The 25,894-nt window shown below is 41.7% G+C and overlaps 1 protein-coding gene across 1 annotated transcript in view; it reads right to left on the bottom strand.

Moving 5' to 3' along the window:
• The window catches only part of PAPSS1 (3'-phosphoadenosine 5'-phosphosulfate synthase 1), a 106,817-nt gene that overhangs the window by 15,332 nt on the left and 65,591 nt on the right, over window positions 1-25,894 (bottom strand). The window contains exons 8-9 of the mRNA XM_083178600.1: window positions 9,176-9,381; window positions 8,636-8,771 (exon numbers count right to left, since the gene is read on the bottom strand). Of these exons, the coding sequence (XP_083034726.1) occupies window positions 8,636-8,771; window positions 9,176-9,381 (342 nt within the window). The remainder of the gene's footprint in view (window positions 1-8,635; window positions 8,772-9,175; window positions 9,382-25,894) is intronic.

Here is a 25,894-nt window from a genome sequence, read left to right as displayed (position 1 = left end):
CAGGTGTGCTGATCTTTTTTTTTTTTTTATTAAAAGAATAAAAAGATTTTCTTTTTTTTTACTGTATGAATGTTGCCTTCTGCCGTATAATTCCATGTCTGCCGCCATCTGTGCCGTGTAACTCCATGTGTGCTGTATCAGGTCAGGGGTGCCCGCAGGTGTGACGCATAATTCCTGGAGTGAGCCAAGTGTGTCATATTATTTATTTATTAGCAGTTTCTTATATAGCGCACACAGATTCCGCAGCGCTTTCCAGAGAATATTTGACCATTCACATCAGTCCCTGCCCCAGAGTGGAGCTTACAATCTATATTCCCTACAACATGTACATGCACACAGACATTCTAGGGTTAATTTTTTGGGAGCCAATTATCCTACCAGTATATTTTTGGATTGTGGTAGGAAACCGGAGTACCCGGAGGAAACCCACGCAAGTACGGGGAGAATATACAAACTCCGCACAGTTAGGGTCATGGTGGGTATTGAACCCAGTGCTGTGAGGCAGTAATGCTAACCATTACACCATCCGTACTGCCCGTCCTATAATTCATGGGTTGCTGCCAAGTCTTCTGTATAATGAATGGGGTGCTGCTAAGTGTGCTGTATCAGTCCAGGGGTGATGCTATGTGTGTCATATCAGTCCAGGGGTGCCTGCATGTGTGATGTAATTCCATGGGTGCCCCCATGTGTCCCATATCAGTCCAAAGGTGCCTGCATATGTACTGTATAATTCCAGGGATGAGCCAAGTCTGCCGTATAATTCATGGGGCGCTGCAAAGTGTGCTGTATGAGTCCAGGGGTGATGCTAAGAGTTCTGTATCAGTCTAGTGTTTGTGCCACACACTTGTGTGGCTTACCATAGTTATCCAGCTACCTCGGTGCAACCTTTTGGCCAAAAATAATATTGCGAGGTGTGAGGTGTTCAGAATAGACAGGAAATGAGTGGAAATTAATGTTATTGAGGTTAATAATAGCGTAGGAGCAAATTATAATAATAATAATTATGCGATTTTAGCAGTTTTTATGCTTTAAAAAAAAAAAAAAAAAAAAAACAGAACCCAAAACGTTTAGGGGGTGTTTTGGCAAAACCCATTAGAACCCAAAACCTGAAGGCAATCAGAACCCAAAACGTGAAATGTGGCCGGTGAACATCCCTAAAATAAATAACACTATGGGGGAGGAATCATATCACAGAAAAAAAGTGAAGCTACTGCGGCTTTTTGTCAGTATGCACAGCTGGGATTCGCTTAATTCTTGCCAGCATCATTTAAAAAATAAATAAGTGAAAATGGGGAAATTCTGCATGTACCCAAAAGAAAGCCAAATTAATATAGGATAACACTATAGAAGTGCATTAGGGGTTATAATAAATGTACTTGGGATACTTTAATTGGGTTAAATGGCTGTTATATGTATTTAAAACTAAAAAGTTTAAAAAGTGTTTCAGCAACATAAACATTTAAATAAAGTTAGGGGGTTTAGGTTGTTTTAAGCCACAAAAAAAAAAAAAAAAATGAAGTTGCTTCCACATGCAAGACTAAAAAAAAAAAAAAATCACACTTGCCAGTGATAGTCCAAACTCACCAATGAGATCATTACACCATATCTGAAATCTCTATACCAAGAACACTCATTTAATTTGTTTTTCAAATGGCATATAAACCATTGCTGTACAGGAGAATAGACATTTGAGAAATACATGGTAGCTTAATTTCAGTGGGCTATTGTTGAAGTGGACTTTAAAATTGCTAATCTGCAACTAAATTACTTACTGAACAGTACAGTAATGTAGTAGTAAAGTAGTTCTTGTGCTAAAGGGCATTTCATTGGTAACTTCACGTACACGCAATCCGAATTCTTTCGCTATATTGTAAGCTTGCAGCAGGTCCTGTTTACCTCCAAGTCTGTCTGTTGTTACCCAGTTTGTTTTAGCTCTATTTACAATTGTAAAGCACAATGTAATCTGCTGCGCTATATAAGAAACTGTAAATAAATAAATAATAAATATAGCTTTGCATTACACATTTGTGCAGTGGTGATTTTAAAAAGTGACATCTGGTGTATGATCAGTGGTATTGCACTCATCCGGTAACGCCATTCGCCAAACTGAGTGACTTATAGTGCTGCTGCTAGACTAGGCGCGCTGAGGCCAGTTGGTGGGCCAAACGCCATAGGCAGGCTAAATGAGTATGGCTCCAGCTGTATGAATCTTGGTTGCAGTGCAGAAAAACTGCTTCATGAGAGCGCTGATTAATATGATATTTACTAAATCTACATCTGTGTGTGAATGAGGGGGAGATTCTCTAAGAATCTCCGCCCCCCTTCGCAATTATAATTATCGCATATGTTCTAACATATGCGATAATTATAGCAAAGGACAGCTCTTGCGTTAAGAGCTGTCCTTTGCGGTGAGAGTCGCCGGGTCCCAGCAGGTCCCGGCGGCTCCCCCCTCCCTCCCACACCCGGCCCTGCTGCTGCACCGGGCTCTCCTCCTCCCTGCACCCAGAAGAGGATCAGTGCAGGGAGGACGAGGTCACAGGTCCGGGCAGCACAGCTCTGTGCTGCCCGGACACAGGTGAGGGGGGGCGCGATGCGGGGCGGCGTTGCGGGGCAGCGGTAGAAGCCCATAGGCTTCTATGGGGAATCGGCAGATTTTACAGCATCCCAAAATACGGGAAAAACCCCATTAACAGGGTTTTTACCGCATTTTTAGCTTAGAGAATCTCCCCCCTGAGTCTGAATTTGTATAGGAAGTGCTATGATGCTGCAGCCACTCTTTATTTTCACACCAGCTTCAGCTTATCTTCATCTGTGTCTTTGGAAACATGGTAAGGTAAAAATCGCAGTCCGGTGCCCCTGGTGATTGAGTAATGTTTCCCTGTGTCTGTGATGTGAATAAGATGCACAATTTAAGAAAAGGTTGGTATTCTACACTACTCTGTGCTGAATAGCGTATTGGTTATTTGGACACCGATGTACAGTACAAGTGTTGAATATTAAGTTAATCAGTAAAGTCTCCTGAATCATTTTTTGATGTAGTGCAACTAAGATGCAAATAGATGCTCATTGCATGAAAAGTCCTATGGAACATGGTGTATACAGAAGGGCTGTTTGGGCGAGATTGCAGCAATAGCGTATTAGGAAATATCTGCACATAGCAGTGCTAGGAACTTCAGCTATAGAATATGACGGCAGATAAGAACCACTTGGCCCATCTAGTCTGCCCCTTTTTTAAACATGTTACTTCAAACCATATTTGATCCTTATTTTTTTGTAAGGATATCAATATGACTATCCCAAGCATGTTTAAGTTAATCTACTGCATTTGACTCTACTACCTCTGATGGGAGGCTATTCCACTTATCTACTACTCTTTCTGTGAAGTAATTTTTCCTCAAATTTCCGCTGAATCTTCCTCCCTCTAGTGTCAGTACATTTCCTCGTGTTCTGTTGCTCCTCTTCCTGTGAAGAAGGTCTCCCACCTGTACCTTGTTAAAAGTAAAACCCTTGATATATTTGAAAGTTTCTATCATGTCCCCACTTCTTTCTTTCTACTGCTGATTCCTCTCCCTATGCATCTGACTTGCCTTCTTCATTGCTTTGTTACATTGCCTACCTGCCTTTAAGTCCCCTGAAATAGTGACACCTAGATCCCTCTCTTCCTCAGTAGTTTCCATTATGGTGCCATTTATACTATATTTAGTCTTTGGATATTTGAAACCCAAATGCAGGATTTTGCATTTTTTTTAATTAAACTGTAGTTGCCATGCTCTAGACCAGGGCTGGGCAACACCGGCCCTCCAGATGTTGATGAACTACACATCCCAGGATGCTTTGAATTAGTTTTGCTATGTGGCCATGCTGAAACTGATGCAAGGCATGCTGGGATGTGTAGTTCATCAACATCTGGAGGGCCGGTGTTTCCCAGCCCTGCTCTAGACCATTCCTCTAATCTACCTACTGTAGCTCATCAATCATTTGTTTTACCCCTCCTGGTGTGTCTACCCTGTTGCATACCTTTGTGTCATCTGCAAAAAAGCACATTTTACCCTCAATTCCATTTGCAAAATCACCAATAACGATATTAAAAAGCACCGGTCCAAGTACAGATCCCTGGGGTACTCCACTGGTAACCTTTCCCTCCTGTGACTGCACTCCATTTACTACAACTCTGTTTTCTGTCCTGCAACCAAGATCTTATCCATTCAAACATCTTAGAACTATGCTGAACTCTTTACATATAAAAGCTCACTGTTCAGTCACAGCAAGCACCTGTGATAAACAGAATATACTTCTGGAGCCACACGGTGTGACCCCGTAACCTACAAAGGGTGGCATATGATCTTTAATCTTAGTAATAATTTAAAATAATACACTTAATATACCCCTTTCACACTGCACCTTGGACCCGGATCATTAGAAGGGTAAAACCAGAGTTGTCCTCTGTATAATGGGCGACCTGGGTTTAATGTGAAAGTGCTGGACCCGGAATTGCGATGTGATAGCGGTTTAAAATAAAAACACCTATCTGTACTATAAAAGCAAGTATTTAAAATCAAGCTATAACAAACCCGAGAGAAAACTATACCAAGGATTTGGGGCTGCAAGTGACAGCTCTTTGGGATGCCGGTAAACCAACACTGCTTTGTATGGTTACATAACGTCTTGGGCAAGTATTCTTGCAAAATGGTTAATGAAAGTATATTTGTCAGTTTTAAGAAATCTTTCACTTAATCATCCACTTTGTTTGCATGCCATGATTTATATTGCTACTATAATGCTGCACAAAGGGAAAAGTTTGATTAAGTCATTTGTGACAGAAAGATGAAGCACAATAAAGTGTACACAAAGTAAGAAAAAGTGTTCTAAACATCACTCCATGTTTGGGTTGGATTTCCCTGTTAACTTGTGCCACAATTATATGGAAAAATAACCTTTATGAAATTGGAGAAAGAAAAGTGTGTTGGGGTTTGTGATTAATAAAACTAGCTTGGAAACTTAGTAAGAAAATCTGAGCGCAGGCATGCAGTGACCGGAGACTTTTCTTTAAACATATGACATGTTTCTTTCTCATGTAGAATTTATAAACCAGAAAATATATAACATGCTGTATAAAAACAAATACCAGGCGCCATCTAAAACATAAACTTGACAGATATTTTTAGTTCGATAAACAAAACAAGAAACATAAGTTGATATAACATACATTTGCTAATGGTAACAGGGTGCAAGGCCGAACCTAAGGGAACGTAACTGGTAAAGTGATAAAAATTTTGCATTACAAATACAAAACCCAGTATGCACAGAAAGGAAGATGTCGTTAATAAGATAAACGTAATTACTAATCAGCTTCTGTCACTTCTCAAATGCAGCCTGTAAAATAGAGGTTGATTGTATGGAACTATGGGGTAGATGTATGAAGCAGTGATAAGGGAGGAGAAATTATAAAGTGCCTGGTACTTTATCACCGGCCAATCAGCTACTAACTGTCCCATTTTAAACCCAGCTTTAAATCACAGGGAGCAGCTGGAGGGAGCCACACTGGCAGCCTGCAGGCCTGTTTACACTGCTGGGCGGGCTGCCGTCAGCACCAGAAGCGGGAGGAGGCGGTAGGTGGGAGGATGGGTGAGCTGCTGCTCACCCAGCGCCATCCTCCCTGCATCATTCCAACTTATTTAAAGTCTGATTGAGATTTTTGAAAATGTGCAAAACCGGTCGGATTTGTCCGTATTTTTGACAAAAGTATGTGGATTCGCAGCTACTCCACCAATCCACATTGTTTCCAACAGGTTGAAGGATTCAAGCCTGTCGGGTACAAAAAACAGCCAGCCCTGATTGAATAGGTCGGAATCCCTTCCAACCTATTCAAATCGGAAACTGCCGTCTTTCCGACAAGACCGCAGTTTCGACCAAAATTGAATATACCCATAAATATACATACGTAAAGGTTTTTGGAATTGCTAAGAATTTAACCCACAGTATTTGTATAGCATCAGTTGCAAACACATCTGCATCACAGTACTTAGAATAGGAGTTCAATTCCAAACCTGGGCCTTATTTGTGTGGAGTTTGTATGCTCTCCATGTGTTTGTGGGTTTGATTTAGTTACTTCAATTTCATTCCAATCTCTAACTTCTGACTAAAATGTGCGCCAATACATTTGGGTGGTAAACTATTATACCCATTGGTACAGGGACTCCCGTGAATAACATTGACTGTAATGCAGTTGCCTTGACCTCAGACAGTCAGCTTAGTGTAACTCTAGGTTAACTAATCTCTGTAAGAATAGTTGTAAATTCTCTCAATAGAACAGTTCATTGTAGGGTTATTAATCTACCATCATCTATATATGTCTAGTGTCTGTGTGCCTGACATCTGTTGGCAGCAAGTGAAACTACAGCTCTTTCTCACTCTCAAAATGAGCTACCTTACTAGCTTTCGAAGCATTTGCTTATAGCAGGTTTACTATTATATAATAATCTGTTAAGGTGTGTCCCATCTTCAACATTCATGTGCAGTGAGAGCTGAGGCGCATTCCTCCCATCTGGCTCCCACTGCTAGGGAGAGGAAACAGAAGAGGAGCTAAAATGGAATTATTCATCTTTCTGGGAGGTGCACACCAGAATATAGCAAGGGACAGGTAGTATAGATTGTTGGATGGGGGGAGGGTGAGAGTTTGGGCAAGAGATGGAGGATGCTACATAAATAGATCTCACAAACTACACATTAAAGTAACATGGGATGTTACACTTAAGCTCGGTACACACTGTGTAACATCATTGACCGATATCGGCCAGTGTGTATGAAATATATCTTTCTCCCACCTTCGCAGGAATAGAGTGTACCCAGCATAAGGAGTTTGCTGCTATTTGAATTCAGCCCTAAATGTTCTTTAAAACACATAAGGGCTTCAGCAGCTTCCACAATCTGCAGAAGTCTTTCACTGCCTGAAGTTGTGTAATGTAATGACATTTTAAGGTCTAATACACAGAGGCCCTTATGGTATCTATTGGAACATAACCCTGAGAATACTATTACCGTGCCTCAGTCAGAAAAATATGATTAATTAAATTTGGTGGTACTTGTTTCCTAGCACGTCGCCCATCGCATACCGTATTTAGTGGTGTGCGATGCGATATTCCCGTAAAATTAACAGGAGTGCTTGTACAATGAAATATCGCATAGCATTGCATGCCAGCAAATGGCCCCATTGTCAATGCCACCCCCACTATCAACGCCAACTTAAAGCACGGCGAGCCCGTGTGGGGTGGTGGTACGCATCCTCCAACCTTTTCATACCCCCACTATCCACGTCGGCGTGGAGTTGATTTTAGCTAGTGTTGCGAGCGCAACGAGCCACCGAGCCCGAAGCGAGGGGTCGCGTAATATGAGCCCGAAGCGTGGCGAGCGCAGCGAGCCCCGCGCAATACATGTAAAGTAATCCGTGTCCACTCGCCACGCTTCGGGCTCGGTGGCTCGTTGCGCTCGCCACACTATCTAAAATAAACTCTGCGCCGACGTGGATAGTGGGGTATGAAAAGGTCGGAGGACGCGTACCGCCGCGCTCGCCACGCTTCGGGTTGGCGTTGATAGTGGGGGTGGCGTTGACAATGAGGGTGCATTTAACATTGTAAGCACCCATCAGGGTGCTTGTACAATTAAAAATCGCATTGCATGCCACTATATTGCATGCGATTGTATAAGATGCACTTCGATCAAAATCGGGGGCACCGTGCTAGGAAACAAGTACCAATTTGGTTTATGGTTTTAGCATGGTCGGTAAAAGATTCACTTCTATTAGTGGCTTCAGTTTATTGTCAGCATGTGTACCGGAATATAAAATCAATTGCATGAAATGCCTAGGTAGAACCCAGTATTTTATAAGGACAGCTTATAAAAACCCAGAAGGAAAATCCCATGTGTAACAATACACCAAATAGTAATAGTGACACTTCAATATTGTTTTACATTTGTAGGCTTCTGCTTTCTAAACTCAAAACATAATCCTTGGATTCTCAAACACTGTTTTTGTAGCAGAACTTTGAGCATACTCAGAAATGATTATTCCAGTGTTTTTCAATAGAAATACTCTTTTTACATTATCGTATCGAAAATAATTTAGAAAATTAAAAAAGGTAGGTTTATGGATCATCTTCAAGTGTTCCCATATTAGTTTCCCATCCAGGTGTATATAACATGGTTACAAGGGAATATGTTAATTCATCCCACTTTTCATATTGCCATGGTTTCCCATGTATCCAGCATTATTTACTGCCTGAGAACCAATTACAACTTAAAAATGGGGAGGGAACTTTTATGTTGTCCTGCTTCATGAGAGAACATATGTTCCTAATAGGTATTTAAAGCAATGAAAAATATAAAGAATCTGCAGAAGTTTCTTTTGTTTTAAAGCGACCACAAAATATTTTTTTTAAATAAAAAAAACATTTAAAAAAAAAAAAAAAAAGTAAAACGCTTATATCCCAGCCAGAAATACATTGTTAGAAGTCATTATGTATTTTATTGTACCAGTCAAAAGAGTAAGGATAACACATTTCTAATTATAAACTTCTTTCATGTCCTTTTCTTGGCATCATATAAAATAAAGGAATAAAACCCATCTATAAAAACTTACCGGCGTTCAGGTCTTTAAACTTTTGTTTCAGTTCAGCTGGAGTAAGTCTGTACTGATCTAATCCATCACCCCAATAAATACGGTCAAGGACTTGCAGGTCTCCTCCCACCAGCCATTCTCCGCTCTCCATCACCATCTGCAGCAGAGCCATCAAAAGTCAACTCATAGAAAGGTCTAGTAAAAAGGCCAAACAAACTTATTTTCTGGTAGAAGGAATAAAATGGCTGCTACTTTCAACAGGAATCAATATTAATAGCTCAGACTTTTGGGATGATCTTGCAGGGAAATCTTGTGCAAGCACTTTATGCTGGTAAAAAAGATGATTAATCTACTGCAGATGGGACATATTGTACAACACATATAAACCTAGAGCAATCCTATTGACAGCAATATATTTAATATGCAGGACGTGATTTTGGAAACTTGTAGATATTGCAATTGCATCATCTGTAGACAGAAGAATGCGTTAAAGTGCACAACTTTTACTTTAATATATATTTAAGAGCTGGAACACAAAACAAATAAGCTATCCAGTAAGACCTTAATGTAAGGGTGATCCTTGCAGGTCGTTCCCCACTGTCTAGCGCATCGCTCTTCCTTTCTGTGCTCATAGAACTCAGGATGACGTAAAATAGCCACTCGCTTTCCATCATAAACTAAGGCAAATGCGGTGCAGCCATCAAGTCTCTGCTTTTCGTCACTGGTTGCAGTCAGCACGATGGGCACAGATAAGTTGATAACACCACCTAGGAAAACAAATATAAATCTGTTTATCAGTTACAGTCCTGTGTTTCTGTGGTGAAGGTTTATCCAACTCTTGGTTGGCAGTGTTGCACAAGGCAACCAATTAAATTCGAGCCATATTTATTTCATCTAGTACATTCCATAAATAAAATAGTTAGAATGATCCCAATTTATAACAAATACTGACATTTGACATCAACAAATCTAACAAGACAGGGCAAAGAAACTAAAAGCTCTGCACCAATGACTACTCCCCTTAAACCCCCTTAACATTTTTAGGGGAGTTAAATTATTTTTATGACATTCCAAAGTTAACAATACCAAACAAATATGAAAATAATACAGGTTGGGTATCCCTTATCCAAATATTCGTTACCCAACCATAGTTTCCAAAATGTACTTTTTATTTTTGCTAAAAAACCAACTGGGGACATCTGTAACTGGCATTACTGGGGACATCTGTAACTGGCACTACTGGGGAAATGATATGTAACTGGCACTTAATATGTGCATGAAAATGATTGCTTGTCTTTCAAATTCATAGGCCGGTATTCAATGCGGCCGGCGAGGGGGTTAAACAGCGAGGATTGCAGAAAACCAGCGATCCTCGCTGTTTAACCCCCGCGCCGGCCGCTCGCTCTATTCAACGTCCTGGGGAAATCCTCGCCGTCACAGGACGGCGAGAATTCCCCAAAACAGCAAGACCCGCGGCTAATGCAGAAAATTCGCTGTATTTACCCGCGAGTCTCACTGCTTCTGGAGCCGCATACGCCAATTCCCCCTCGCTCAAAAAATGGAGTGAGGGGAAATTGGCGTATGAGGGGGCTGCGTTCAATACTGACAGGGTGAGTGGTGACAGCGAGCAGGAAGCTCTGCTCGCTGTCGCCGCTCGCCCACAGCATTGAATACCTGCCAGTGCCTGAGATAGTACACAAATTTGTTTCAGGTTTTAAAACCTTTTTTCATGCACAAATAAAATATATTTGTGTGCATTTCATGTGTCTTGTGTGCTTATACAACATAAATGCAAGATACTTCATTCAAACATAAAAACATTTTTAAAATATATATTCATATTATAAATAAATATATATACACACACACACACACACACACACACACATATATTATATATATATATATATATATATATATATATATATATTATATATATATATATATATATATATATATATATATATATATATATATATATATGCACAAACACACCAGAGCAGTTGGAAAAGTAATTAGCCCCATAGGTAGACCTGGCAATGCTTTGCTGTTTTTTTTGTGAAGCTCATACAAATCTGTCTGATCCCGCAGTTGATCTGCCATAGTTGTCTGTTTTTCCAAAGCGAGTGGAAGATCTTCCTAACTTTACATCACGGCGGATGTGGAAGAGGAGTCTAAGATTATATCAAAGAAAGTGATTGAATTATGTGTAAAATGTGTAACTTGTCAAATGGAAAATGAAACTCATGAAACGTTACGGTAAACATATGGTGAAGAAAAAAATTGCCATGCTCCAGTATCCTGGTGGTGGAAGCATCATACCGTGCACATCAAAGTACAGTAGAAGGAGAATTATACATGCTGAAGGAATCACACAGAATTTTTAGGGGCAAATTTGCTTCCATACACTGGACTGTTTGGATTGCAGATAATAACGACAGATCCACGATTATTGTACTATTCAACTTGTCATCGCATCTGCTCTTCTGTGGGTCTTCTGGGTACCCACCTGGCACACACGTGGTGCATTCTCAGTGCTTTTGTCACAATATGCTGAGCCCAATAACCCCAATAACCCGGCTTGCTTTAGCAGTGTTTAAGGCAGTGGTCAGGGAACTCGGTCCTCATTACCCCACGCAGTGCATGTTTTGCAGGTCTCCTCACAGAATCACAAGTGAAATAATTTACTCCACCTGCGGACCTTATAAAATGTGTCTGAGTAATTAGTACACCTGTGCCTCTGCTGGGTTACCAGCAAAACATGCACTGTGTGGATCTTCTCTTATCTCAAAATATCATCCAACACGACCTCTACGCTCCTCCCAAGATCTGCGTCTCTCATCCACAATCATTGCTCGCTCCCATTCCCGACCGCAGGACTTTTTCGGGCTGCACCCACTATGTGGAATGCCCTCCCAAGCACAATAAGACTCTCCTCCAGTCTCCAAACCTATAAGCGTTCCCTAAAAACTCATCTCTTCAGGCAAGCTTATCAAATTCCAGAGCCAGTCATAGAACCTTGCGTTCTGGTGGAATGGATGCAATAAAGAATACAGTATCCTTATGTATCAATGCCTATTTCCCTATAGATTGTAAGCTTACGAGCAGGGCTCTCCTACATTTTGACTGTCTGTAAATACCCTGTTTTGTTGTATCACTGTCCCCTATGTAAAGCGCAACGGAATATGCTGCGCTATATAAGAAACTGTTAATAAATAAAATAAAATAATGAGGACCGAGTTCCCTGACCACTGGTTTAAGGGGTTTTATTTTGCAACATCTCCTTAGCTTTGGCAATGTTGACATCTGTAAGAGTGGAGTATGGGTTCCCAAAACATGCTTCATTAGTCATGCTTCCACCACGGAGGGTCATTGTTTCTAAACTGTATGCTTGCTGTAAAATTTCATTTGTTTTAATTCGGTGTTTTCCAAGTTTAAAAACAAATTTTGATCACGGCCAGTGCTCCTCATCCACTATGACAAAATGTACGAATATCTTCGCTGTGTTTGAAGACAACTATGGCAGACTGCAGATTCAGACACATTGATGTATGAGCTTCACAATAGCCAGCAATAGACTCAGATTTGTCACAATACACACCCAGCAAACCGCACAAGTACACAAACAATTTTTTTAAATACTGGAAGTATTTCTACTGTCCATCAGTATTAAATTGTTTAAAAATTAACCATGCAAGTACAACTGAAGAAGATACGTAAGATCAGGGGTTTCAAACTCAAATTCATCGGGGGCCGCATCAGCAGTTTGGTCACCCTCAAAGGGCCGCTGTATAATAATAATGCAATGACACCACAGGCTGCTCCCGCTGTATAATAATAATGCAATGACACCACAGGCTGCTCCCGCTGTATAATAATAATGCAATGACACCACAGGCTGCTCCCGCTGTATAATAATAATGCAATGACAGCACAGGCTGCTCCCGCTGTATAATATAACAATAGTAATGCCAGGACACAAATTATTATACAGAGGGAGCAGCCTGTGGTGTCATGGCATTACTTTTATATTATACAGGGGGAGCAGCCTGTGGTGTCATGGCATTATTATTATACAGGGGGAGCAGCCTGTGGTGCCATGGCATTATTATTATACAGGGGGAGCAGCCTGTGGTGTCATGGCATAATGCCATGACACCACAGGCTGCTCCCCCTGTACAATAATAATGACACCACAGGCTGCTCCCCCTGTACAATAATAATGACACCACAGGCTGCTCCCCCTGTATAATATAAAAGTAATGCCATGACACCACCACCAGATATATTGTTTTTTTATGTAATTTACTGTACTGCTGCTGCGGCTCCAGTAACTTCAATCCCACTCTCTGCGCTGCGGCCTGTCCTGCTGCGGCCCCCCGACTCGGCCTGCCTTCCTTCCTCTCTGCAGATGCGTGGGTGGGAGGCGTCATCGTCATGACGTCCCAACCCAGCGTCTGCCACTGCCTCGATAAGAGGGAGCAGGCTGCCGGGCCCTCCTCCACGTAGCCGTGGAGGCCGGCGGCCATGTTCCTGTGGCCGCAGACATCTTAAAAGACCACAGGAACATGGCAGTGCAAAAAAAACCTCTCAAAAAAGATCTAAAAAAAGAGAATAAAAGGTGAAGGCTGGCGGCGGCGGCTGCGCGGGTCACATGACGAGGTCTGTCGGGACGGATTTGGCCCGCGGGCCTTGTGTTTGACACCCGTGCGTAAGATGCTAAACAAAATTATTGTACATCTCTACAGTGATTTCTATGTGCCAGTGCTTCACCTCGTATATCAATACAATACAAGTTGAGGGTAATACCAAATATGATCAGCGCACTGCTGAATGCAGCAAGGCACCTGTGTTAGAATAAAATACTTTTCATATGTAATAATATAAAAAAAAAAATTATACAGCAAGCCCTTTGGTTAACAATAAAATTCAGAGCACATCATCATTTAATGAAAGTATTTTCAGCCTTGAATAAGTTGTTGAGTTATATATGTAGGAATCTTGCTAAATAGAATATTGTTCCAGGTCACAGAGCCATGGAGAGAACCTCTACTTCCTGACACTCACAGGAGGAGGAATGAAGTGTTTCAAGAGCTTTATTATGTTAGAATAAAATCAATATGGTTTAGGGGCTTCTGTGCATCTGTACTCATTTCTTTTACTGTAAAGTGGCTTTTACATGGATTACAGCAATCTTTGATGTGACCGGAAAATGAAGATAAATGGATGGATAAAGGAGAGGGAAAAATATGACAATGCCATCTCCATACACAGCAGTGGAAAGAAAAATTTGTTTGTGCCAATTTTAAAACAAAAGGACAGTGGCAATATAATGTGTTTTTTTTTTTTTTTGCAAACCAAAGAAGTAAAATCACCTTAGATTTTCACTGTTGCACTGGAATTTACCTTTTTAAATCTAACATAACTATCTTTAATGCACTTTGGAATTCAACTGATGGCAGGAAATGCGTATTTTCATTCAACCCAAAGTACAGTAAATACTTATTTCTAGGAAAAATCACCATTGATTGCTCAGACACCCAAGTGCAACCCTCCCCCTGGGGCCTAATTAAGCAATTAGAAGTTTCCAATTAGCTTAGTCTGTAAATACTCCAGGTGTCCAGCCTTCTACAGCAGCACTGAGTGAGTGTCCCGTATGTTATTACCATTGAAGGCAGCAGCTGGAAGAACTACAACTTGCACCATCCTCCTCGCCAGTGCAAAGATGGAGCGTAGACCACAGTAAAGATACATTTTGTTTTATTCATCATGCAGGTTTTCAGAGATGAAAAGGCCAAAACCATTGTTTTTCTTTTTTTTAAGTGGGTACAAAAGGTATCGGAAGCACATAACAAGTGGTAATCCAAAACTGGGCATGAGGTCCATGCCATTTTTTGCTCGCTAAAACGAGCTCACAATTGGAATCACCCCTATGACATCGTACATACTAGATTATTTTTTTTTATGATATATTCCGTTGTCTGTATATGCAGGACGAATGATATTGCTAGCAAGAGCCATGCTACGTCCCCCAATTTGCTCCTCTGTCACTCAACATTGCCAGCACACTTGCCAGATCCTGCCACTCCTGTCATTGCTGGGTAAACACATGGGGTAATGGGTGCCTAGTTTAACTCTTCTAATAAAAACCTCTTTTTAACCGAGAAGCCTACATAAACCCTACAGATGTATTCAGTCTTGGTCACTATAAAGACAGACTATAGTTAGAAGACATTCACCGAGGAATGCCTTTAGAGCTTCAATAGCACCAACAAACATGTAGCTTTCCCCTGCTAGAGCATTATAAACTTCAGTGTAACAGCATAAAACCTAATTTATGTATGACAATAATTATTCAATTACAGCACATTTTAATACCGTCAAAAGTCACATTGCCCCTTGCTCTACAAAACAATACAAAATAACATTCCAAAAAGTGCAATGTAATGATCAGAAAAGCCAAGGTCTAATGAAAAAATTGCCTTGCCGCCCTTGTTATATGCAGTGTATTCTGTAAAACACAGATCATTAAAAATGAATTTATAAAAGAAAATGCTGTAGGCTAGTTGCTGAAATAGATTTTACTTCAGATCTTGACCATATTCTCAGACTGTACTCGCTCACAGAAATGTGCATACTTTGTATATAAACATGCAACAATGACATAGTAGCTAAACATTTTGCATGCCTAGATTACACAAATGTTTCTAATTTTCTATTTTAACTGTTGAAATAAATATGCCTACACCATAAATTGAATATTAATGATTGTACTTTTCTCTTAATCTTTGTGGATTGTTAAATTGCATTTACTGAACTGTGGTCTCATTGCATCAAGCAACCTGAACCTCCATCACAAAATTAATTAATCAGGAGGAAATTAAGACTTTCCTAGCTGCTCAGAGTAGAATATATATATCAATATACTGTACACTAGTAGCCGGCCAGTCGCAATGATGGAACATCTTAACAGCAATGTTACCGCCGAGAGCAGCACTTGCCTGAGCAGAGCAACACTTTACATGCTCCATCTAATGGTCGCCAGTGTACATTTGAATCTTACCCATAGAGGTGATGACAAGATAAATAAAATCTCGAAACATTGAAGACAACAGGTTTCTGCTTCCTTTATCAAAGATTCACAAGTCACCACTCAACCACTCACAAAGTGGTTTTTCACTTTGATAAAGGGACCCAAGAGCTCCGAAACGTTGGTGAAGAAGTAGTCTCTATTTGCGAGGAGTGCCGTCGTCCACCTACACCACTATATTTGGTGACAGGAGTTGTCCTAATCACAGAGGAGGGCACCACTTCATTGCATCTAAGTTTGATTAAGTGACCACTGTTTGGAGTGCCGCCCCAACACGTGTGTACGTGTGTGTGTGTATATATATATATATATATATATATATATATATATATATATACATACATACATATATATACATACATATATACACACAATGTCTCTGTAGGCTAAGCACATCCCCAATACAGTCAAACTGTGTCCGGTGCCAACTGTAGACTATTGCCAGCCAAATATAGATACTCACGCAGCCGCAGCAGCACTCAGGAAGAAGTCACTGGAAGCAGGTGATAAACAGCAACGTTTCGATTTTATTTCAAATCGTCATCAGGCTTAACAAACACATAAAAACACTGACCTTATATCCCCCTCCAAGTGTAAGACGTACCGCTACGTTTCCCGCGGTCCCCGCAGCAGCGTCATCAGAGCGCGTCATCCACGCGCACAGAGCCATGGCAACGCATCCAGCCGGGAACGCGTAACCATGACGCCGGCGTTGCGCGATGACGTCACCTCGTCAGATTTGTGCATAGAGAACCCGCCGGTCAAGCGCACGGAGCGAGTCTAAAAACATAAAGACCCTCAGGCATGGCTAATCAGAGGGACATATACGGATCCAACAAACAGAATATACGGTGATAAAGCTGTAATATCAAATACAGTAGACATAATAAAACGATGTCAACTAAGCAAAAGATATATAAATAAATCAATATATGCATGGCAAACATGACACAGTATGTGGATAAAGCAGTAATAGGAACATCACACAATAACATTAAAGATCTTAAAGAAAGGCATGCAAACCCAAATGGTCATTAAGACCATACGGTTGCATTGTCCTAAGTCGGTGAATCCAATGAGATTCACATTGAATCAGGGCTAAGGGACGATTACCACCACGCAAGCGTGGAGGTATGTGATCGATGATGATGTATTGAAGATTGGCCATACTATGGCCAGCCTGTGCAAAATGCCGGGCTACAGGCTGGTCACTGGTACCCGAGGACAATGCAGCTCGGATGGCCATTCTATGATTGGCCATTCTTTCCCTCAGTGTACATTGGGTTTTACCCACATAGTGGAGGCCGCAGGGGCAGGAGATAAGGTACACAATGTACTTGGTTGTACATGTGACCCTATGTCTGATCTTATACATTTTACCACTGAAAGGGTGAAAGAAACTGTCACCAATCTTCAAACTTCTACAAGTAATACAGTTGAGGCATCTGAAGTAGCCATTGCGTCTACCAAGGAAATTAGACACCGGGACAGGGTCAGGAGAACTAGAAATATCCGTCCTCACAACCCAGTCCCTAATGTTCCTTCCCCTGGTATAGCAAGGCATCAGGCGGGTTTTAGATAAACCCAAATCACGATCAGTGTTAAGGATAGGCCAGTGCTGTTTAGCAATGTTCTTAATGCCAGGACTCAGCGGACTAAAGTGATTAACCCAAGGCATAACCTGTGTGTTATCGTTCTTAGACACAGACTTAGGAGTAAGTAAAGATGCTCTGGGGGTGTTCAAAGCTTTAGTCTTGGCCCTATTAAGCAACTCCAGGTCATAACCCCGTAACAAGAAATTCTTGAGCATGATATCAATTTGTAAATCAGCCTCAGCAGGGTCACTACAGATCCTGCAGGCACGAATGAACTGGGAGAATGGGAGGCCGTACTTAAGGGGTGCAGGGTGGAAACTATATGCATGCAATATAGTATTGCGATCAGTATCCTTCTTAAAGAGGGAGGTGGAGATAGAACCATTTTCCAACCTCACTGCCACATCTAGGAAATTAACCCTAGATGCACTGATGGTATAGGTAAATTTAAGAGGTGAAGGGGAACGATTATGCTGATCAATAAATTCACCAAGCTCGGCCTCCGATCCTGTCCAGATCATAAAGATATCGTCGATGTATCTGGTATAGAAAAAGATCCTACCAGACACATCGCGATTATCAAAAAAGATTTCTTTTTCAGCCACAAACATGTACGCATTGGCGTACGATGGGGCCATATTGGACCCCATTGCACAACCGGAGCGCTGCAGAAAGAAACAACTGTCATGAATGAAGTAATTATGTGTGAGTAACATCAGCAACAAATCACATACAAAATCGTCAGATGGACCATCATAAAAAGAATTGGAAGTAATCAAGTCACGTACAGACTGGACCCCCATCCCATTGGGTATCACTGTGTACAGGCTCGATACATCGATACTGCACAAGAAACTGCCCACAGGGATCGAGTGTACAGCCTGCAATTTATTGATAAAAGAAGTTGTATCAAGTAGGTATCGTGGATGATGTATGATGCAAGGCTGTAGCAGAGCGTCAAGATAGCAGCATTCTGAAACAAGGAATTGTTAGCGGCAATAATGGGCCTCCCTGGAGGCAACGTGGGGTGTTTGTGTACCTTGGGTAAGGTATATAACACAGGTGTAACAGGCCATAAAGGGACTAATGCCTCACCCAATTTCTTGCTGATAACCTTATCCTGAACAGCCCGATTAATAAACCCACTGAGCAGGGATACATATTCTTTAGTAGGATCCCTAGATAAAGCCTGGTAGACCTCATGGTCAGACAATTGTCTCGCTATTTCTTGCTTGTATGTCGCCAAATCCTGTATCACCACCGCCCCGCCTCAAACACTTGCTTGAAGCCAAACAACGAGTGCTTAAATTGGATAGAGATAAACCGATCAAGGAACCCAGTAAGAAGAAGAATAAAGGCCAATTGTTGCCATGAGTCTGCCAATATAATCCGGCTAGTGAAGATATTAGCAAAGTCTCAAAAAAACTCTGGCCCATCATTCAGGGTGATGGAGATTTAGGGTTAGACAATACTAGGCTACTTTCCGGTTACACCAGGGGTCATAACCTAAGATATACTGGTGAGAGCAGATATCTCTGATTACCATAGAGTTGACAGCCAGTATACTAATACCCGCAAAGGATGCATTAGATGCACCTGCACTACTTGACAGTTCATCTACCAGATTCTGTGCCCCTGTGGGCTGTCATACATTGGCAAAACTGAATGCCAATGCACTCACTCCCACCCCTTGGTATCATTAAAATACCGTATGATAGACCATCTACCCTCCCTCGTTAAGAGGTGGTGATAGGGCTAAAAAATTTATTCAACTGGAAACTAGGTGGATCTTTCGATTAGGTACACTGGCTCCACATGGTTTAAATGAACATTTTGGCCTGGGTTCATTCATCAGCTTGTATTATAATATGTACTCATCCTAGTATTTCTAGCGCTATTTTTCCATGAAATCAAGATATTGTATAGAAGTGAAAAAAAAACACCCTTCCAGATTACGTTCTTGTTCTCTTTGTATGAACTGAAATTCAAGGAACAACGTATTTTGTCCTATATGGGACTTCATCAGGGGTACCTTATTAGTGTCAAACTGGAATCACTTACACTTAGTGGTCCTCAGTATACAGTGGGGAGCGAAAGTTTGTGCAACCCAGGCAATAATTTAATTTAATGTGCAAAAAGAAGCCAAGGAAAGATGGAAAGATCTCCCAAAAAGGCATCACATTACAGATTAAACATTCTTATAACATGTCAAGAAAAGATTTTATTTCCATCATTTACACTTTCAAAATAACAAAAAAACGGCATTGGCAAAAGTTTGGGCACCTGCAGAGTTTATAGCATGCACCGCCGCCTTTGGACATCCGAGACCTGACAGTGACATGGATTGTTCTCAATCATCGTCTGGAAAGACTCATCTGACGTTGCCCCAACAATCAGCACCATGGCTTCCTCTAAGCAGTTGTGTAGAACTCTGAAACTGAGAATAGTTGACGCTCACAAAGAAGATAGCAAAGCATTATCAGATGCCCATATCCTCTGTTCGGTCTGTAATTAAGAATTGGCAGTCATCAGGAACAGTGGAAGTTAAAGAAAGAATAGGGGAAATGGGGAGTGTGTATGACTGATCACAGTGATCAGTCATACACACTCCCCATTTCCCCTATTGTGTCTACCTATTGCAAATCATCCAATTTGCTAATTGGGAGCAGCCATATGTGAAAATCGTTATAGATTCCCTAACTCCAAGGGTGAACTATTGTAGTGTTTGCGCCCGATGTGGTTTTTTGTTTAAAACTGGTTGTTTAGGAAGTTAAAGAAAGATCTGGTAGACCAAGAAAAATATCAGACAGAACACCTCGCAGGATTGTGAGAAAAGAAAGTCAAAATCCACATTTGACTGCAAGATCCATCCAGGAAGATCTTGCAGACAATGGAGTTGTGGTACACTATTCCACTATAAAGAGATACTTGTACAAATATGGTCTTCATGGAAGAGTCATCAGAAGAAAACCTCTTTTACATCCTCACCACAAAAATCAGCGTTTGAAGTTTGCAAACGAACATATAGACAAGCCTGATGCATTTTGGAATCAAGTTCTGTGGACCGATGAGGTTAAAATATTACTTTTTGGCCGGAATGAGCAAAGGTACACTTGGAGAAGGAAGGACACCGAATTTAATGAAAAGAACCTCTGTCCAACTGTTTAGCATGGGGGTGGATCAATCATGCTTTGGGGTTGTATTGCAGCCAATGGCCAGGGAACATTTCACGAGTAGAAGGAAAAATGTATTCAATAAGTTTCCAGCAAATTGTGGACGCTAACTTGATGCCATCTGTGAAAAAGCTGAAGTTAAAGAGAGGCTGGCTTCTACAAATTGATAATGATCCTAAACACACCTCAAAATCCAAGGTGGATTACATCAAGAGGTATAAACTGAAGGTTTTGCCATGGCCTTCACAATCTCCTGACCTCAACATAATTGAAAATCTGTGGATAGACCTTAAAACAGTGCGTCACAGACAACCCAGGAATCACAAAGAACTGGAAGACTTTTGTAAGGAAGAATGGGCGAAGATACCTTAAACAAGAATTGAAAGACTCTTGGCTGGCTACAAAAAGCGTTTACAAGCTGTGATACTTGCCAAAGGGGGCAGTACAAGGTATTAACTCTGCAGTGTGCCCAAACTTTTGCAGACGCCATTTTTTGTTTTCTGTTATTTTGAAAGTGTAAATGATAGAAATAAAATCTAACTTTTTTGACATGTTATAAGAATGTCTAATCTGTAATTTGATGCTTTTTGGAGGTTTTCCCATCTTTCCTTGGCTTCTTTTTGCACATTAAAATAAATTTTTGCCTGGGGTGCCCAAACTTTCAATCCCCACTGTACTTAAAAGGATCATATATGGTCATATGGCATTAATCATCATTGAGGTGAAAATGTCATTGCAATATGTGATTGGAGTCCCAAAAGAGTTTTTAAATCTTGGTGTTAACAATACCATATGGATCAGAAGAAATCTGACGGTATCATATCCTATATAAGGTACTTTGATCATATAAGTATCTTAATGGTGTGTGACCTCCTCCTTCTACTACAGGAAGGAGACACAAGAGGTAGTTACACACTATTAAGATATTTACATGATCAAAGCACCTTATATAGGATATAATATAAAATTCAGGACAGAGCAGTGATGGCCAGCAGTTGTAAGAGTAGCCTGGCCAAAAAGCATAAGCCAGTGATGGCTAACCTTGACACTCCACCTGTTGATGAACTACACATCCCAGAATGCCCTGCAACAGTTTTATTATTTGGCCATGCTAAAACTGATGCAGGGCATGCTCGGATGTGTAGTTCAACAACAGCTGGAGTGTCAAGGTTAGCCATCAGTGGCATAAGCCAATTCCGGATTCCAGCTACAGCTAGAGGAATCCTGAGGTAACAGTGACATAGTACCCCAACAGTCCAAGATAAACAGATGTTTGAATGATTTGCATGGGAAGTCCTCAAAAAATAATTTGGGTGGTCATCAGTGGTGGTTTTTACCTATGGGAAAGTCCGCCACTGCTCTGGCTTCACTGTGACTAGCAGTGACTTTCTATTGAAAGTTCGACCTGACAATCACACAAGGCAGTCCCATTGGGAGGTGTTCCCTCCCTCCGGGACACCTTTATATTGGCTGCTGAGCAGCAGCTCATAAAAACCGTGTTCTGCACATGCACAGTATGAGGACAATATGCCTCTGTGGACTGCTGCAAAAGCAGGCCATAGAGGCTGGAGGCCAGCGCATGTGCAGTACTGAAGAAACAACTGCACATGCGCCAACCCCGTGGCAGAGATCAAGACCAGCAGTGGCAGTGGCGGGGACCTGGACCAGAAGCATGGTGACAGCAGAGGGGGACCCACATCGCATCAGCCCCCCTCCTTCATAGGAGGTAAAAGCCGCCGCTGGTGGTAACTATTGCTAATACTTACAAGAGCACCAAATCACAAAAAAAACACCACACCTTTAAGTCATAGATGGGCCTACAGAAAAGGGAATTTGAAATCCACAAAACATTAAAAACTTAGGTATTTTATACTTTTTATAATTATTTGGGAAACTCCTATGACCAATTTTCTTTTTCTTAGAAAAGGTTTTATGTTTTTCAATCTTGTAAATACTATCCAGTTTTTTCAACTACACAATCCAAATAAAACTTAAACTGACATCATTCTCCTTTATATTTTTCTGAAACACCAGAACACAAATATTGCAACGTACATTATATGCATGCACAACCCAGCACACAAAGCTGGTGTAATAAACTGCCATAGCCAACTATATACATCTGTGCGTACAAGCAGATAAATGTCATTACAAACATCTGGAGACACATTGATCTATTTATCGTCTGCATTTTGTAGACACAAAACAAAATCCAAAATACTCTATCCAAGAATTTCCAGGAAAAAGTAGATAACCATGCCATCTAGCGAGACTTGCACTTCAAAAGAATTGAGAATAAATGAAGTATTAGAAATATCTTTGTTACGTTTTGTGGCCAGTCACTATCTATGAATAATAGAAAGCCGGTATCAGTAAAGAGATATGAGAAATGCAGCTTATTCCAGTAACAGCTAATGTGACTAAGTGGGTATGGCTCTTCACTTATCAAATGGCACAAAAGTGAGTATGTCAAGCAATAACTAGTGTTCGGAATTACAGGGGCTGAATGCTCTAGACTGCACAAAAAGGTATTTTTGTTCAGAAAATACTCTATAATTAAATACATTTAAAAATGAGGCATCAAGCAAAAATAGGTAAAAATATGCATTTTAAAATAAAAACAGCAAGATGCAGGAGAGTAAAACATTGTAAATTTTTGCAAAAAAAAAAACCATGTTTTTGCAAAGAAATTACTTGTTTCTATAGAAAGATCAAGGAATAGATAATTTTAAGGTACAGTTGGTGCAAAAAAATTAAAGAAAAATAAATTAAACAAAAAGAAAATTAAACAATGCTAGAGACACTTTTAGGCCACGGATTACACATACTGTACTCTTGAGTGTATTAAACTGCTAACGAAAGTATCTACAAAACGTACAACACATGACTAAAATGTTTATTTACTAGTAATAAGCAGTGCTTAACAAAAGCAAAAACTTTGCAGATGAATGAAATAAAGAAGAATGCACCAATGTAAATATTACAAGTATATTTCATACAAGAAAAAAAACACATTAAATAATTTTTGCATTACTATTTTGGCCTTTTCCCATTACAAAATTCTGAAGACTGCTTTAGTAGAGCATATATCTAGAATAATCTCATGCCTAAGGGGTGTTGTTACTTCATCAACAAAAAGTTCCTGGTGGTCCAGCGGTGATTTACGTGTTGTGGCTGTTCCAGTGACACCAGCAGCATCTTCTGGGCACGCTGATAATGTTATGATTACCTCCCACATGCTTTGCAGTGGTTCCATTAACTACACTTACCACAATTCTAACCCTCCCTTCACAATGTCTACATTTTAATATAGGTGACATCATAACTGTCAACATTGTGGTATCTACATGTCGATATTGTGAATACATCCCATGCTAAAGATTGGGTGTTTAGGTCTGTTTTTTCACATAAGGCTCTAATGCCAGGCTTTCCCAACCACGGTCCTCAAGGCACACCAACAGTGCAGGTTTTAGTAATATCCAGGCTTGAGCACAGGTGACTTAATTAGTAACTGAGGGATTCTGATTAAATCATCTGTGCTGAAGCCTGGATATCACTAAAACCTGCACTGTTGTGGTGTGCCTTGAGGACCATGGTTGGGGAAGCCTGCTCTATGCGCTGGATACTGTGGAGTTTATGTATCATACCCAGAGGCGTAGGGAGGGCGGAGCCACCGGAGCTCCTGCTCCGGGCGCCGATTGGTTGGCTGGCGCCGCCGGCCCGCCCCCCCCCCCCCTCCGCAAATGATCCCTGCTACTTGTGGCGTACGCCCGGGCAGCACCGGCGGCTGCCCTGCCCGGCGCCTGCCTCCTTCCCAGCCTGCTCGCCCGGTCCCCGCCGCCAAGCGTCACGGGCGGTGAGGCCGGGCGGCGGGCTGACAGTCACATCATGTCCTCCTCCTGCGGGCCGCGGCTGCCTCTGAATTGCTGCTGCTGCTTAAATGATGGCTGGGGTTCTGTGGGACCGGATGTGGTCACCATCATAGCGCAGCACTGGTCGGACATGGTGGGCTAGGTGGAGACACTGGAGAGAGACCCTCCTCCTAGCCCTGTAGCGGCAGATCGATCGATGAGGGAATTGGGGCGGTGCAGGTTCCCGGCCAGCAGCAGTAGCACTGCACATTCGGGAGGAGGACCGAAGGAGCAAGGAGGATCCGCAGCAGCAGCACAGCATGGGGCAGCCGCGGGAGCAGCACGAGCGAGCAGCAGAGGAGACAACAGGACTCCGGAGCAGCAGAGAGAGGGCAGCCCGGCAGCGCCGCAGATGACATGGTAAGCTAGCGGCTGGCTGCTTCGGCACTTCCCTCCTGCTTCTCTCTCCCTCTGCTCACGCTGTTTACTTTAATAAGGCTCATGCTGTCTCTCAAACCCCCGCCCCCCTCACTACAGACCCCCACGCAGCTTCAAAAGTACCCTCTGAAATGTACTTTGGATAGCTCCGCCCATGGCCCCGCCCCATTTACATGCCGTAAATGGGGTGGGGCCATGGGCGGAGCTATCCAAATTACAATTGAGTGCTCCCACGCCCCCTCTCTCCCGCAAAGCCCAGCTAAGAAGTCGGCAAGTATGCTTTACAGTGTCTTCTATAGCGCAGCAGATTCCATTACAGCGTCTTATATAGCGCAGCAGATTCCGTTACAGCGTCTTATATAGCGCAGCAGATTCCGTTACAGCGTCTTATATAGCGCAGCAGATTCCGTTACAGCGTCTTATATAGCGCAGCAGATTCCGTTACAGTGTCTTATTCAGCGCAGCAGATTCCGTTAGTGTCTTATACAGCGCAGCAGATTCCGTTACAGTGTCTTATATAGCGCAGCAGATTCCGTTACAGCGTCTTATATAGCGCAGCAGATTCGGTTACAGCGTCTTATATAGTGCAGCATATTCCGTTACAGCGTCTAATATAGTGCAGCAGATTCCGTTACAGCGTCTTATATAGCGCAGCAGATTCGGTTACAGCGTCTTATATAGTGCAGCATATTCCGTTACAGCGTCTAATATAGTGCAGCAGATTCCGTTACAGCGTCTTATATAGTGCCGCAGAATCCATTACAGTGTCTTGTATAGCGCAGCAGATTCCGTTAGTGTCTTATATAGCGCAGCAGATTCCGTTACAGCGTCTTATATAGCGCAGCAGATTCCGTTACAGCGTCTTATATAGGGCAGCAGATTCCGTTACAGTGTCTTATTCAGCGCAGCAGATTCCGTTAGTGTCTTATACAGCGCAGCAGATTCCGTTACAGTGTCTTATATAGCGCAGCAGATTCCGTTACAGCGTCTTATATAGCGCAGCAGATTCGGTTACAGCGTCTTATATAGTGCAGCATATTCCGTTACAGCGTCTAATATAGTGCAGCAGATTCCGTTACAGCGTCTAATATAGTGCAGCAGATTCCGTTACAGCGTCTTATATAGTGCAGCAT

Source organism: Crinia signifera, chromosome 1, assembly GCF_055691185.1.
Source record: "Crinia signifera chromosome 1, ASM5569118v1, whole genome shotgun sequence".
NCBI lineage: Eukaryota > Metazoa > Chordata > Amphibia > Anura > Myobatrachidae > Crinia > Crinia signifera.
The sequence above is the reverse complement of the archived record's forward strand: the minus strand, read 5'-3'. Positions and strand labels throughout refer to the sequence as shown.